This window comes from Hevea brasiliensis, chromosome 5 (genome assembly GCF_030052815.1).
Source record: "Hevea brasiliensis isolate MT/VB/25A 57/8 chromosome 5, ASM3005281v1, whole genome shotgun sequence".
NCBI lineage: Eukaryota > Viridiplantae > Streptophyta > Magnoliopsida > Malpighiales > Euphorbiaceae > Hevea > Hevea brasiliensis.
The window spans coordinates 17,281,488-17,299,327 of NC_079497.1; the positions used below are offsets into that span (position 1 = coordinate 17,281,488).

The 17,840-nt window shown below is 33.3% G+C and overlaps 1 protein-coding gene across 2 annotated transcripts; it reads right to left on the reverse strand.

Moving 5' to 3' along the window:
• Positions 1 to 812: 812 nt before the first annotated feature.
• On the reverse strand, positions 813 to 4,504 carry LOC110635958 (transcription factor AS1). Of its 2 annotated transcripts, XM_021785468.2 has the most exons (3): positions 3,913 to 4,504; positions 2,551 to 2,575; positions 813 to 2,140 (listed from the first exon to the last, which is right to left on the reverse strand). In XM_021785468.2, the coding sequence occupies exon 3, from the start codon at positions 2,088 to 2,090 to the stop codon at positions 1,023 to 1,025; it is 1,068 nt and encodes a 355-aa protein (XP_021641160.1). In that variant the 5' UTR covers positions 2,091 to 2,140; positions 2,551 to 2,575; positions 3,913 to 4,504; the 3' UTR covers positions 813 to 1,022. The 2 variants fall into 2 exon arrangements, with proteins under 2 accessions (XP_021641160.1, XP_021641159.1); XM_021785467.2 differs by lacking the exon at positions 2,551 to 2,575 and having other exon boundaries at positions 3,913 to 4,502.
• Positions 4,505 to 17,840: the final 13,336 nt, after the last annotated feature.

Genomic DNA, 17,840 nt, shown 5'->3' on the forward strand with positions numbered 1-17,840 from the left:
GATGTTACAGCTTGTACTTCAACATGAAAGCCCGGGAACAGATTTGCTTCTATATATATTCCTTACATGGGCAGTTGGGGGGTTGTTTCGTAGATAGAAATTTTCCCCCTGAGGTGATACAAGAAAATTTCTCTGCTGACGGACTGATTCTTGTAGTCTAATTCCAGGGTTATTTCTTCTGTGTAAATCTTAATGGTTAGACCATTGATGTCTACGGTAGATCCATAATTGAAAAGAGGGTTATGCATTTAACGGGTGGGTGTGACAAGGTATGAAGAAAATTTATGAAGGTTTCATGGAATAGTAAAGGTAAAAGTAAACAGGGCATCGAAACTGCCGTATTAGTGGTGCGAAGACGGGGCATCAAAAGTAAACTATACTAAAGTTCTCCTCAGGGTAGGAAGAACACTTTTGAGTGTATTCGAGTGATTGAAATTTTTAGATGTGTAGTAGTCATTATACTTGTGGAATATGAATCCCACACATGGCAAAAGAATGGTTATCATTTCCATGGAGTAGCTATCGCATTCCTACTCTCTGTATTATGTTTTGTGAATCAAAGCAAGCCGCAACCCAAACATGTTCTAGTCCAATTCGCCATGGACCTGCAACGCATGTTACATACGTGAATCTAAACCAAATTTTTTCTACGCATTAGCTGCAACAATCCAACTCTCAATTCATGAGCTAAACCCAATGCATCCAAACAGCAAATGGTATCATCCACCAGGCAGTGAAAGCAGACATGAATATTTCCTACAATCAATGAACAAGATCATCCCTTCTTTTTCAATTAAGGCGCAGGTCAACAGTTGGAATAAAATTATGATATATTTCTGCAAAAGAGAATGCCACATATAGAATGTTAAGCTAACCATACCTTACATTCACCCAGTCCAAGCCATAAGCAGACATTAAACGTAAGTAGACATCCATTAATAGAAATCATCCTAAAAGCAAGCTTCCCTTACGAAACCAGCAAGCCACCCCTTAAACCTATTTCGACCAGATACATAGATTTCTTATCGGCCATTGTGCTCTGCAAGCCTTGGCCTGCACACCATTTGTTCAAGAAACTTGGAAAGACGCAAATGCTTTGCAGCCCATTGCTCAGCTAATTTCTGCTCCTTGGTTTCAGCATCTCTTCTCAATTCAGCTAGCTGTTCCCTGTATTCTGCTTCAATTCTGTCAAGAGAGGCCTTCTGCTCTTCCCTAAGAGCCTTGATCTTTGACTCTATCTCTTCCATTTTCTCCCTCCTCCGGCATGACTTCTCTGACTCCAGCTGCAACTCTACCCTTTTTAGCCTCCAGGCAGCTTCCTTCTTATGTGCAGCCCATGCACGATGCCCTTCTTCCAACTCTCTGCAACACTCCATCAACTCAGATACCATCAAATTCTCACCAGGGACTGATCCATGGGGTGGCAAACTTCCTAAAACAAAAGCAGTGTTCTCCTGTCCTCTCTCAGGCTGCAGCCAGGGGATTGAAGGAGGCGGTGCAGCAACTGTTGAAGGTGAGAGGCTTAGTGTTACAGAAGGGGAGGGTGGCCTGACAGCTGATGTGCTGTTGGAAGTGGAAAGCCAGGGGGGAAGCAGAGTTGGTGCAGGAGGGGGATCAGTATGAAGAAAGCCCCCATTGGAAGTGGCCATGACAAATGCTGGAGTAGGGCGTTCTTTCACTAGCTTTTCCGCAAAAGTCTCTAGAATCCTATCGTATTTTCCCTCGTCAATTGGTTCTACTGTCTTGTTGTTTTCCTTCTGCTCTCTTTGCTGCTTCTCCTTGAACACTTCCCACCACTTTCCAAGTCTCTTAGCAGTTCGGCCTGGAACTTCAGCCGCGATTTTCTTCCATTTGTTACCGTGTTTGGCTTGAAGTCGGATAACAAGACGCTGCTCTTCTTCAGTAAGGGATCCTTTCTTTATACCAGGCTTGAGGTAGTTCTTCCACCTTTCTAAGCAGGATTTGGCATCCCTGTTTAGGGTTGTGTTCATGCGCTGTGACACAAGGTTCCACTCTTTTGGACCATATTGTTTAACATATGCACGTAACAATGCGTCCTCTTCAGCTCTCCAACGCTGCCTCTCCTTCATTTCCAGGTGCAAATGCCACTGCCCATTGCCTTAAATTCTTCATAATGTATCTGAAAATTGTCAGGCCAAAACATCAGTTTGCTTTAACAAAGAAATAGCACTACTAATTACTCTATTGAATTGAAGATTCCACTGCAAAGATACAAGCCAGCGAAACAAAAGGGAGGCAGGAATAGCAAAAAATGGACACACAAGCTAAACAGGCACCAAAAAAATTGGTTCCATATTGGTTATATTTAAAAAAGGCAAATGGAAACAGGTACCCACAGGTACACATATATATAACCTAATTAAAATGGCCATAAACACGCAAACAAGTTTACTAACAAAGATTTGATTAGACTTATGTGCTCAATCCAAGTTGACAGAACCAATCAGGAAAAAAATACAGATCCAAGACACTAAAACCTTTCTGCTTCTATATTTAGTAAAACCACAAAAGTGGCAAGATGGGATTTACCTTATAACACCACAAAATAAGGTACCTACAAGCAATTGCAAACAACAGCAGATTAAGCAACTGATGTTTAGATTTCCCAACGTGAAAAGAAAATAATATGAAGGCAAACCTATGATAATAGTGATGTTTACAAAGAAACAATGGTATAACATTAAACACCGATTGATACAAAGGTAGAAAATGACAATACAACAGTATCTCAGTCAGTTCTGAAAGCAGTGGTACAGCTTTGTGTTGATTATAGCTGCACCCTAGGGAATGACTAAACTAGGTAATCATTATGCAAAAAACTATCAGCGTCTGCATCAACAATATTTAGTGAAATAACATAGCATATGGGCCAATGCTTCAGAAATTAACAACATACCAAATTCATGCACAGATAACAATTCAACTATGCGATCCAATAGATGTGAACCAAATGTGTAATTTTAATCATAATGTAAACTCTAATAGGATTTAGGGATATATTTAATGTACCCTCATACTTCTCCAACCTAAGTTCTAAACACTGAAATAGGGACTCATTTCACAAATACATCCCCATGAGAATTTACTAGGTGCACTAATTATGATTAGGTCCAGAGTTAAATTCCAAAAGATTGATCGCATTCCACAATCGATATGCGAACGAGAGTATGATTCTCAAAGCTTGTTCATTTTGACATCCAGTGTTATTAATTTCAAGATCAGAGCCATTTTATAATGCTCCAAACTGCAATGCTATAGCACACCACAAATAATCATTTGGGATTTTTTTTCGGATGGGGGTTTTCAAATTTTGATGTCACCAGCAAAAAATATGTGAGGAGAAAATAATGGTTAGATCCCCATCACAATCAATAAAAAGATAACAGCAACACAATTTTTTTTGAAATCGTATGCGTAAAAGATATCAATTGAATAAGTTACTTTATGAAATAAAAACGACAACGAAAATTATTTACACCAGAGTAGAAAATTGAAATCAGGAAGCATCTGCTAAACCCAGCTCTAAAAATAAGGTTTCCAAGACTATAACCAAAAGGAATCTCTAATCATTTTATTATAAACACAAGATCTTCAATAACTAACACTCCCAGAAAAGCACAATAAACAAGTAATGAGAAAAGTGGAGTATTGAAAATTATAACCTCGTATAGAATGGAGCTACTGTGGTAGTTCATTTGAGCCAAAAATACATATAAATAAAGACCAATAAGAATAAAAGCTAACATATTTGACCAAAATTTCTCCGCAACCAAACATTCTACAACAGAGAACAAACAAACAAACAAATTCTCCCAATAGCAAGAAAAACACAACTCTAGCCAGGAAAACAACACTACTTTTTCACACACAGAAAGAAGTGAAAAGGCTTACATTTTTCATCAAGTACTTAAAACCAAGGTTCTTCTTCGACGCATCTCCAGCACGAGAGACTATGAACGACACACGATAAATAAAATGAAACAAAACCAGGTCAAGCCTTAAAGGAGCCAAACCCTAGAGAGAGAAACGGACAGAAGGGAAATGACAGATTAGACTAGACTAGAGGGAGGGGGGAACAGAGTAACAAGGTTAACAGTAACATCTCAAGAAAGAGAGATCTGACAGGGGGCGAGAACAGGGAGCAGGCGAATGAGAAATGGAGAGAGAGAAATATATGTATCTCTCGGTATTCAATCCCTGATGCTGACGCCTTCTGTGGAATGTGAATGAGTCAGCTGCTCCTCCTCCACCACTAACACCACCATCACCACCAACAGTTACTTGGCCAAGAAAGAGAGAGAGAAACCGAAGGTAGTAGAGAAACAAACAGAGAGAGTTAGAGCAGAGGAAGAAAGAGAGAGGGAAAATGGTGGATTAATACTGCAAAGAGAAAGCGCAGGCTATATTTCAGCGCTTAAAATGCGCCACCTTCCGTCATTTCGTTGCTTTCGGTTTGGAGGTTTGTTTTGCGTCTGGACAAATTTGATTAATCGAACATCCCAGTTTCACATGGGTTCCATTAAATCACATACCTGTCATTTTAAATTGTATAACAGCTAAATCACAGCCATCGAATCACTGACTCACAGCAGACAACGTTTCATCAACCGTATAATAATGATTTGGAGACGGCACCTGGAGAGTCTGCAAATGAAAGTGAAGGATTTTTAACATTATTGTTAAGAGGCGTGGACTATACACGCACGTGTCATCTCTCTTGGATCAGTAGAGCATAATGTGGTCCGCACTCCATAATCCATAAGATTAGAAACTAATTGCGAAATTTCGGCGCAGGATAGCAATAGAAAGAGTCATCGAAAAACGAAAAGGACTGGGTTTTCGTAATCCGGGCAAAATGATTTTTCACTGCTTTACTTTTTTAGGGTTCACTGTCTACTCTCTCCACGGCCAAGCAGAGTTTGTTCTTTTCTCGCTTTGATGCAAAACTGCGAGGACGTGACTAGAGATCAACTGATTAGAGATATGGTAACGAGTTACAGTGTATTTATGACGCATCCTCCACTTATTCATGGTAAAGCATCTAACCGCCCATCCAAACAAAGATCGTGGTGGTGATGATCTTTCGTCTCAAGAGAATTCTGATTTTGATAGCATTGCAGACAGGCAGGGGATTGCATAGGGCAGAGATTTGTCGTGTGAAGGAGCATAGGGTACAGGAAAACATGATAGGGAAGAGGGTAGGGAATAGAAGGGATCTTTAGGGTATGATTAGGAGAGGGAATGGGATGCCACGTGGTGGTGACGGACCCAAGTGGATGTGGGAAGGAGTATTGCAGTCCGGGTTTCGCGGCACAAGGAGACAAGAGTGATAGAGACGGGACGTTCTGGTACGCTCAGAGGACGCGGCCCATTAACTCGGTTTTTTCTCCATCCTCTCTCTTTCTTCTTCTGCTTTGTATATGTTATTGGTGGGCCATTCTCGTCTCTATTTTGAATTCTGGGTTTAAATAGTTCCTTGCTTACCTTCTGAATTTCCCTTGTTACCCCTGCGACAATTACTACATTACTTTCGTATCATAGTATTTGGAAATGGAGACTGCTAGCTTGCAACTGCAATCGCCGTCAGCCTCTTATGCAAACTATTTTTTTTTGCTAAAATATCCTTATTGATTTTAATTGTAAAAATAAATTTTAATTATTAATATTAAAATAATTTTTGATATATTATAATCAAAGTGAGCTTCCAAATAAAAGACACATGTATTACTTTTACAGTGAGACATATATATAATTCTGAAGGTCAAAACACAAAAAATACTTATATATTTAAGAAAAAAAACACCTGAATCTCTTATGATAATAGTTTCGATTTTATCACGTGCAATAAAGGCACATAAGGGGTTGATTTTGCCCATCTAAACCTAAACACTTAGACGATATCATAATCAAATTGTATAACTGTGATCTATAACTTTGTTTTTATGATTTTTATACCCTGAAGGAGCAAACTATCAACATAAAGTAATCGCATCTTTCAGATAATCCCAAATTTATGCAACCTTACCTTCGTCCTTCGAGTGTTGCAATTTTATTAGTCCAACCATCTCTGCATCATCAATTTTAAAAGTAATAAAATTTTACACCCACAAAAAACAAAGTTACTTTGAACGGGCATCGCTGGGATGAAACAGGGAGGGAAATAGAAAAGGGTAATATTTGGAATAAAAAAAGATGATTTGACAAATCAGGCCGGTGAGCCCACATCTGAAAAAGTAAAAAGGCATGGTGATAAGGAACAATACACGTTAAATAATTCAGCATTTCATGCAATGCATCATGATAAAACTTTGTATGGTACTCTCACAGTGAAGTATAGTTTGGGTAGTAAGAGCCAAAGATATTTCATACTTTTGGAATGAAAGATAAAAATAATGGTAAAGGAAGTCCGCATATCATAATCATATTATAGGGGTCGCAGACAGAGTTAGGGGCTGAAGAATAGGGCAAACTATTCAGTAATAATGGAATAATTAAATTAAAATTTAGATATATCAATAAACATAAATTTTAAATTATTTTAATTTTTATTAATAATTTTAGAATTTTTTTATTTTAATTATTGATTCAATTATTTATATTTATTTTTGAAATAATTTAATTTATATTAAATATATTAATTATAGTTTTATTATTAATATAATATTTAGTTTTATTAATAATATTTTATTTGCCATTATCCTTTTATTAATAATATGTTATATTTATTTTTATGAATTAAAAATAATTAATTAATAATATAAATATATATATATTATTTTTAAATTAATTCAATTATTATTGATAACCTACTGAATACTTTTTGTTTGAGTTAAATTTTAATTTTTTTTTTAATTTTAATTTAATTTGATTCGATTAAAAAATTTTTTAGCTCAAAACTTAATTCGATTAATCAAATGCTCATTCTAGTCTAGACTTAAAATTTTTGTGCTTGCAGTGTTTTCTCTTTCAATTTAACCAATTATTATATACATTAGTAATGCTTTTTCATATAATTGTTTATAATTTATTTAAAAAAATATAATTAATGATAGCAATTTAAGCTGGTGAATTACATTTATATCATGTCATAACATTACACAAATATGATTAAGATAAATATAAATACGACTTTATATATAATTACGATTTTTTTTTCATTATATAAGTTATATAACACGATTAAATTTAACTTATATTTAATTAATTAAACATAACATAATCTATTTAACATGATTTGAAAATAAATAAATAAATAAATATATATATATATATAATTTGACCCAATATAGTATCACATATTTAACATCTTTTAATTTGTATAAAGTAATATACTATATGAAAGTTACACATAAATTTTAATTATGCATCAATTTAATAATATATAAAAATATAAAATATAATATCAAATAAATTAATGATATTCCAACATTTTAATAAAAATAATATTTTAATTAAAAAAATAATTATAAAATAATACTCTTCAACCTATTCTAAAAATGTATAAATTAAATAAATTTTAATAAAAAATATAAACAAACTACAATAATGTAAAAAATCTCTAATAAAGAAATAGTTAGACTTGTAATTACTAATTTATCATTTTCTCGCAATATCATTTATAAGTTAGACAAAATAGGTTAATGGGTCAAAAGGAGTTAATAAATTATGATTGACACTTAATATGAATAATAAAATATCTCAAAAATATCTTAAATTAGATTAATGGACCGATCAATGACACGATACAATTATTAATGTGTCGTAAGTTGGTCGACACAATTTTAACACAAATATAAATAAGCTTAACCCTAACTCTTTATTTTCATATCATGTTTATATTTTATTTATTAATCATGTCTAAAATTATCACTCTTATTATATTTTTATATATCATATATAATTATTTCTTCTTTAATATTCATTTAGTTCACAAAAAATTACTGATATGAAAGTAAATTATTTTTCCCTAACCAATCAACCAATTTCTTCCCACCAATCAACCAATTCATTGGCCTTTTAGCTATCTGTATCAAATTTTGTTGAGATTATATATTAAAAAAATAGAAAAATTAAAAGGTAAATATAAGTGGATGATTATAATATTAACTTAATTAATATTATTTTTAAAGTCTTTTAAAATAAAGATTATTTTAAAAGTCTTTTTTTTTTCTAAAATATTTTATCAATTGGTCATAGTTGATAAGTAGCACCTTAAAAATAATTCATATTTATTAATTTACTGATTATTATTGATATTTTTAATTATCGACAGTGAAAATTGATTATTAATGACGGATGAAAATCTCATAAATCAATTATAATTATCATAATTTATTTTTTTATATATTTTTTTTTCTCATATTTAATGGTTAAATAATAATCTTTCATTATTTTAAATCTTACAATTAAATAATAATAAATAAATTATTTTTATAAAAAACAATTTTCCTATATAATTATAAAAAATAAAAATATAAAATAATATTTAAGAAAGTTATGATTATTTTTTTTGCACATTTAAAAAAAAAGAAAAAAAAAAGCTAAGAGCACCAAACTAAAAACCAAAGTTACAACAAAACGCCAACTAAATTATGATGCAACTAAGAAGACCATATTGTATATATCTAATCAATTATCGATTGTTATTTTAGGTAGTGTTTAGTATAAATAAATTTCATAAAATTTTGTAAAATTTATTTATAAGTCTAAAATTTTAATATTTATTTTAAATAAAAATTTATTTAAAATTCTTAATAATTAATTTTATGGAATTTATTATAATTAAACTAAATTCTATCAAAATTAATAGAATTTACAAATGAACTACAAATTTAAAATCATACATATTTCAAATGACAAAAGTATTCTATTATTATATATTATTTTATTCTAAACACAAAATTTATTTCATTTGAAATGAATTCCATACTTAATATAAAATATACCAAATAAAAAAATTTATTTATAAATAATTTTATCATAAAATTCATTTACAAATGAAATGAATTTTACTACGTAATTACAAAACAATGCCTTAATTAAAAATTATGGTGGATTCCATCTAAAAGTATATGTATATAATTTTTTTTTTGATAGAAAACCATTTGGTATCCCAAGCTCATCGACCTGACTAATTTGGATTCTTGCCGAGCAGGCTCACAAAGGATAGCAAAGCATTCCATTCCCTCTCAAGTTTTAAAGGCGCTCAATACTCAGTGCTCGAACCCAATACCATTGATTATGGGAGAAAAAACTCATGTCATCCTATCTTACCTATCAGAAATTATATATAATTTTTTTTTATTGATTAGATATTTGTTCCCTTAATATAAGTAAAAAATTTACATTTTACATAAGAAGTAAAAACTCAATGTCCATACACTAATTTGTCTCACGAGAAATGTTAATCACTCGTGCCTTCCAATCCGCTAAAGGAGATTCTTAGTGGAAGAAATAGAAGATACTAAAGTGGCCAAGGTCAATCTCTTACCATGAACAATAGAAACAACTATTAAGCTATCACTCTCAACAATCAACCGTTAAAAACCCAACTGTTAGGCAACTTTGAGACCCTTCAAAAGACTTCTTAACTCCACACTCATCACAAATAGGACTCCCAAAGACCTTGCAAAACAATTACATCAATTTTATGAGTGATATTGAATTAGGTCACTATAGAAAATCAAATCATTTCGGGGTGTTTTATATACCTATTGAAGGCATCTGATAATTAATAGACATTCAAATAGTTAAACCAATATGCTTAATAAACCTTAAAAAAAAAATTATTGATGGTTGATAGGTACCCTATCAGTTGTATTTTGTAACAACTTTATAAATAGAACTATTTATGAACAATCAGTATTATTTTATTTTATTAATGAAAATGACTTATAATTAATCCTAATCTACAGAGTAATTTAGCCTAATTAGTTAAAAATAATATTATTGGTACTGCTTTCATTTTTCAGAATATCCCTAATTTTATATATATATATATATATATATATATATATATATATATATATATATATATTATTCTAACTCTGGTATTGTGAACTTCGCGTATGTACTTTCATTTCGTGGAAACTCGATCGTCCCTCGGATCTGCAATTTCGGGCCGAGCAGATAAGCTGCTGGAACCATTTCAGAACCAGGTCAAGATTATAGGCTACTCCACCGTTTTCAGACGTTATGGACGCTTTCCAGTTGTCAGATTTAACATAGGTAAACTCGAACTCTACATTACTTAATTTTTACCTTATACTAGATTAGAATAAAATTATAAAATATTTGTGGATGATAAGAAAATTACGATTCCTATTGCAATAGTCTTATAATATTGTTAAGGACCGCGGGGCAGGTTTATAGAATTTTTGAAGTTAGTTTGGATAGTTTTTGAAAAATATTAGTTTTGAAGTCTTATAATTGAGTTGTCTGATGTTGTGATTATTGCTTGGTTTGGAGAACCCAGGAGGGGCTATATAATGATGATGAGATTAAGTTGAGTTTAGAAGTGTTATTTGAATAATTTTGCAGGTTGGGTAGGTCATAGGTATAGGGAGACTCGCGCATTTTCAAAGACAACTTAGGTGTCTTTGATCTTTTCTAAACATGTATTGATCAAATATATTAAATAATTGCAATGAAATTATTAGGTGAGCCGGGACAGCCTTCCTCCTCCGCCCAGCTGCCTTAGTGACTTCGGTTCAAGTTTGTGAGTAAAATATTAATTTTAATTGTAATTTCAATATTATTATATGTTCAAGCATGCCCTTGCATCACTTATAAATATGTATCTATGTAGTTAAATACTAAGCATGTTTTATTTTGCATTCATAATTGTTGAAGTGCCATGGATGTTGTTTGTGGTAATTTGGAGCAGTGTGTGTGCGTGGCATGCGTGTGGTATGGTATTGGATATGGACAGGACAGGTAGACACGGCTTGAGAGACACTCGCTGGGACCCAGTCCTTCGGGATATACACGGCTTGAGAGACACTCGTTGGGACCCCGCATTTGGTTTATTAAACGAAAGTCCGGCTTAAGAGACACTCACTGGCAGAGGTTGGATTAAGAGGGCCGTATAGGGGATCAGCTCCCATATATATATTGTTTGACAGTGTTGGGTGTATGAGTGCTCCAAATTGCCTTTTTGCTGATTGTGATATGAATTGTATGAAAAATTTATGAGGATGTTGCATATCACTCTACAGGGTGCATTAGCTTTAGATAGCTATAGAAATTATGATTGAAATTAGTATTTTACTCTCTGAGTCGAACGCTCTCTTCTATTCATCTATTTTTTCAGGCTACAGGAGGATTATTTGTTGTAGCTAACCTGCTCTTCTTCTTCGCAGGTCCATTAATAGTATTTAATGTATTTTATACAATTGAGTTAAATTTTAGAATCAGCAAGTGTTAGAAGAACTTACTTTTATTTTGGGCTCAGATTATAAAAGTTATGTTGGACCTGTAAAATTTTTAACTGTATGCATGATGGGATTGGATGAGGGAGCTGAGCTCCTATTTGAGTTATGATATTTTGATTATGTGGAGGGTAAGCTAAGCTCCCAAATTTATTATATATTATATTTACAGGTCAGGCGAGTCAAAAACTCCCCGTTGAATGGTTCATTTTATGGTCGGACTCTGTCCGATTGAATTCTTGAAATTGGGTCCAATGGGCCTTAGGATTAAGTTGATGAATAGTTAGGCTTACTACGGGCCTCAGGGGTTTTAGGCTGGCCTAGGTCCTAGTATCGGTCTGGCCCATAGGTTGGGTCATGACAAATGTAGTATCAAAGCTTAGGCTTTACATTCATGGGACAGTGTGCACCTAGAGTTGTCACATGCGGAGTATAGGATTTTGTTTCGTCTTTTTTCTGTAATTTTTCATTTCTAGATTCTGCGTTATTCCTCAGTTAATATAAGAGTACTTCAGTTTAGCACCTCAATTTTGTGAAGTACATAGAAGTGTAAAATAGAGTTAGCAGACATGTTGAGGTCTGCCATGGAAATACGTTCTCCAAGAAACACTATATTTCTATCAGTATGGGTCTAAGTGTTGTGCCTATCTGGTGTAAGACACGAGCACATAAAGGTGATTTTTGGCAATATAGTTACTTCAGATGGGAGCGAGGATACCACTGTTAGTAGTCATTAGTGGATAGCCCCGTCAAAGTAAGTGTATAGTATTAGTGAGTTCAAGAGAGATAAGAGATTAAGAGACTTAGTCTGTCAGGACGTATCATAGTAACTATACAATGTTCTCGATGTCTGCTCTGTAAGCTACAGATTACAGTACCGACATGAGATTATTGTGTAGAGTTGCGTGCATCCCTGTGGTGCTCCATAATGATGGTGTTTGCGGATGGCCTCTGTTTTGGTACAATTTTGCTAGAACAGAGTTTTATATCTGCAGAGGAGTTAGGAACTCCTGGTTAGGGATCTAGAGCTAGAATATCGAAAGGTCACAGTTGGGTGATAACTAGAGTCAGTAACTCAGTTACCCTAGCATGAGCTCGAGTTACATCAAGAGTTGCCATCAAACCAGAGGTTGCGGATTAGTTGCAAAGTAAAGGTGACATCTATAGAGTGAGACCATCTGGTCTTCGGTATGGAATTTTGAATGATTTTTGTAGTACGACAGATGTTTTGCTTAAAGCTTAGTGGAAATAGTATATCTTGTGTGTATCAGCAAGGTGTAAAGTACAACCCTACTACCTAGGAAAGGTCGGAACTATGAATTGATGATTTACAGAGCTATGATATGATAAGAGAGTCATTAATTTGACATGGTTTTGGCAAGGTGGTAAATGTAGTACCTTTGTTGCAGTAAGTTAGGGTATAGTTCTATCTTATCAGAAGGGATCGAAGGTTATTACTGATAATGATGACTTATGGAGTAGTGTCCTAGATGGGATTGTAGCGTGAGATAGAGAGTTGTAAGCTCAGGTGTTTTGGAGAGGGTACAAGTTCCATGTAGGAATTAGAAGATGTAAGATCAATATGTATGTAAGCCTTTAAATTGAATGACGGGTTTGAATACCTAGTATTTTAAGTTTTAGCTAATTAAATGGATATGAAAAATTAGAGTTGCTACAGATCCCCTCCCTAGGATAGTAGGGGTAGTATGTAGTCCAAAAGGGTAAGAATAGAGATCACGCAGGAGAAGTATGATTGTTATTCCTAAGTCCATCCTTAGCTTTTCAATGCTTAAGAGTAAAGTATACTCCAAATAAAGTAAAAAAAAAAAGACAAAATTTAGCATCGATAATGTCACACCTCACCCCTCTGTAAGGCATGACATGATCTCGTAGAATACCTAATGAACTACCGAACTTCACCTACCGATAATTCATTAAGTACACTACAAGGAATTTTAAAACAATTTTCTTACATTCTGGAAGTGGTGAGCATTTTGGGAGGAATTAAAAACCATTTATTCAAAGTTTAAATACTAGTAAAAATTTTTGTCCATTTTAATTTTGCCGCAAATTTTATAAAAATTTTGACAGAGTTCCGTTTGTATTTGGAGAAAACAGTTCTTCAAATACCTGCGAAAAAAACACTTCTAATAATTTTCTCAACTCCCAACCTTCAATTAATCTCAAGTCAACTCAATTCAATTCACTTCAAAATAATTCCACAATCCAAATCAAAATTTATCATCTCAAAATATTTAATAACTTCAATCACAATGCATAAAGTATGAAATTCACATGTACAAATATTAATTTACAGAAAGAAATCAAAAAATAATATTATTACAATTTATTTTACAACTGCTCAACTTTACATTGATACATATAACATTTTTATATTTACATCAAAATTAACTATGAGGGTATAAAATAATATCCGTACAAAAAGACCAGTGTAGTCCTCAATTCGATAGCAGCTCACTCTGCTGCTTTCTCCTTGCTCTTATCTGCGACAGCAAAATAAGCTATCACTGAGTATAAAAATACTCAGTGGTGCACAATAAAAATTTGAAATGCAATACATAAATCATTCATTGATGAAACACAATTTAAATATTTATCAAATTATCTAAGTTCATAATAACACAATTTAGTCAAATAATTTCATAAACACAGTGTTGCCAAAATCATACACAACTTAAGCCATGACACAAAATTTCCAATCAATGCCGTGTTGTACACCACGACAAAGCAATCTACAACCCCATTAATTGAAATCAATAAGGGAGGTGGCTAGCTAGCTAATGAGTACTCATCCGATCTCGACCTCAACTGGTAAGCCAGAGAGGGAGGAAAATAAACGATCTCAACCCCATAAATGGAGGAGGAATAATGTAATACTGTCAAGCTAAGTGTGAACATAAAATCAATTCAAAACAATTTATTCAAATAATTTGTGAGAAATCTGATCAATTTCCAAAGTCATATTAACAATCATAAATGGCAACACAGTTCATAATTAACTAAAAAAAAATCAAATTTTCAAGTATCATATATTTAAACAAAAATTACTGTGCACAGACCTGATGTGAGTCGCCTCTAGGCCTTGACTCGCCTCCGAGCCTAAGTCTTTTCAAATTGAAACACACAGTTTCATAGTGTTTCAGTACCATATCTTAGCATAAATCCAAAAATAAATTTAACTTCACTTTTACCTAGCTTTATTGTGCTAAACTCCACGTTCTCGAAATTTTTGTGTTTCGGGTTACTATTCACTATACTATTCAAGTCAAATTGTTGACTTTTTAAGGCTTAATAGGTATGAGAACTCCAACTTCACCCACATACCACATTTTGGTCATTAAATTTGTTGGTTTTGGTCATTTTCTCAAAGCTTAAGTCCTTTTGGCAAAATTGTCAAAATTTCAGTTTTGGTGCTCCTAGTTGCACTATTCCATTGGTAATTTTACTATTGGAATTTGGCAAAACTTCCTTCATAGAAAATGTTCCTTATTGTCTTAAGTTTATTCTCATTTTTGAATCACCCCCAATTAGAGTTTTATAGCTCAAGTTATGGCCATTTGAACTATGGCTGCCGGATTGAAAACAACCCAGATTTTCTGGGCAAATTTGGTGCTGGCAGTTTTGGGTCACCAACTTGGGGTGGCCAAATGACTTGGTTGCTGGCAGAATTTGGGTTTGTGTTCTTCATAAAAGTTTTAGGTCTATATCTCATCTAACCACTGGTAAAATTTCAGGTCATTTGGACCTGCCTAGCTCGAGTTATGACCAAATGAACAAACACTATTCATTTGGTCAGTTTGTATAGGGCAGCCTGCACTTTTCCAACTTTGGTCAATTTGTTCACTAGGTTTTGGTCACTTTTTGGGCATGGTTCCTAAATGAAAATTGTGTCATTTTATGTCTATTTTCATCCCCAATTAGTCCCATATCAATTAGACTTGTAAAATTTCATTTTTGGTCCTTCAAAGCTGACTGGGTCATGCTGCCAGCAGCATGACCACACTCCCTCCGAATTTAGCTTTAATTCCAACCATTCCAACACAACTCATTTGGTCACAAATGACCATTTTTCACTTCACAATAGGTCAAAGACATCATTTACTTATTTCTCACATTTTTGGTTCACAAACGCTAATGTTCAAAACCCTAATTCACCAACCTCATACATTTAATCACATTTAGTTCTTTTAATCCTAACCATTCAACTAAATAAAGTTTCTAAACTCATTTAAATCCATCAAACCATGCAAATTATACCCCCCCTTCAAGCTGGCCGAAATTTCAGTTTAGTCCTCCCCACATATATTTTTTTTTATTTTAAATTTATTTACAAGTTCTTGATGCCATACATACACTAATTAAACTAAAAATTTGAAGTTTGCATTACTAACCTTGCTTGGAGGGTTTTTAAGCTTCCCTTTCCTCAAGTCTTTCTTCTTCTTTTTACTCTCTATTGCTTCCTCAACATGTAAAGAGAACTTTTTATGTTGGGACTTTGTGAATTTATGGAAGAGTATAGGGAAATTTAAGCTTTCTTTCTCTTAACAATGGTGGAATATGGTGAAGGAATGATGAGAGAGAGATGGGGCGGCAATGGGATAAGGAATATGACTAAATGATTTTTTTTTTCTTTTTATTTCTTTATTTATTTTGTCTTATGGAAGACCCCAAAATCCCATTTAATTTAATTTATTAATTATTACTTTTATGACATCATGCATGATGTCATGCATGATGTCATCTCCCTACACTTTTTCTTTTTCTTTTTTTTATTTTTTATTTTTCTATTAGTTCTTTAATTTAATTCCCGACTCCGAAATTTTCTTTTCTCCGATTTTATTTAACAGTTAGGTCAGGAGTCAGCTCTCGGAGTCAATTGACCAAATTGCCCCTTGCCAGTTCATCCCGATTTGTAAATAATTTAATATTTCTTCTGGCTCCCTAATCTAATTATTTGACTGACTTAACCGCCCTTTTCATGATTTTCTTTTCCATCTGTTCATAAGGGTCCTAAGGACCGCAGTCACATTTTACGGTTCGAAATTTGAGTTTAAAATGACTTCGCAGTCATTCCCGAGAAGGTCACCCATCGCTGTGACTCTCGGCTCGTTTAACCTCTTATGTGCTATTTTTCTTATTTATACTTAACTAATTGAACATTACTAATTATTTGTGTTTATGGCTTCTCTAATTGACTTAAGTATGGTTCTAATTCCCTTAATTGTCCGGATCGACACCGGTCACTGGAACAGTGAAATATACCAGGCTATACAAATAGGGGTGTTACAGATAAATCATAGAATATGTATATATATATATATATATATATATATATATATATATATATATATATATATATATGGAGTGCGATTCAAATGCAGTAGGAGAGATAGCCTGAATGCCAATAGAAGTCTAGCTAGGGTAGTTAGAGGATCAATTTTGAGTAACATTGAGGTATAGATAACGTGGTAGGGATAGTGGAAAGGTATAAGTTTCTGATATGACAATCAGGTTCAAAAAGAAAATAGAGCTAAAGGATGGAAGAGTGAAAGTTCATATTTGGGTAAGATAAAAAGAGTTGGCTAAAGAATAAACTAGAAAAACATATTAGAATAAGATTAGGAAGAATAGAGCCAAAATACTGAGGAGGTGAATGTGGTTCTAGGAAGGGTAAACGAGATTAAAAAAAAAAAAAAGGATAGAGAGCATAGAAAAGGATAGCGTTAGGAAGAACATTGTTAAGTTATGGAACCCAAAAGTACAGGACTTAGAGCAGGCCATAATTGATGTAGTGTTAAGAGCCTGAGCCTAGAGCTTAGAGTTACAGGATTTGGATTAGACCTTAACTGTTTTCTACCCCCAAGGTAGGATAATGAGGCAATGACATAAAAACGTTTTTGGTTGTTGACAGTATAATGGAAATTAGGTTAGGTGTGCGACCAAAGTAGGTAGTAATTGTTGAGCGTGTTGTGGTAACTTGAATTGTATTTTCAGATAAAGAAGCAAGATTAGTAGGAGTAAGTTGGATAAAAGTCAACATAAGGAATATAAATATGCAAGATGAGGGATAATGTCATAGAGGCTTGATATTAAAATTTAGAGTGGTGAGACCTAGAGTTAAAAATTGGAGTTAGACATATATTTTCAGTGTGATCGATAGAATAATTATGTAAAAAAAAAGAGTAATAATAAATAAATAAATAATAGTATGATAATATGTAGCAGAATGCTAATAACGGTCAGAATAGGACAAGATAGGTATAGGTGTAATTATAAGATATTGAGAAATACATGGATTAGAGGAGTGATTGTTGGTAAGATTGAAGTGGATCTGAAAGAATCTGTGAGTGCTTTTATCTTCTAGAATAT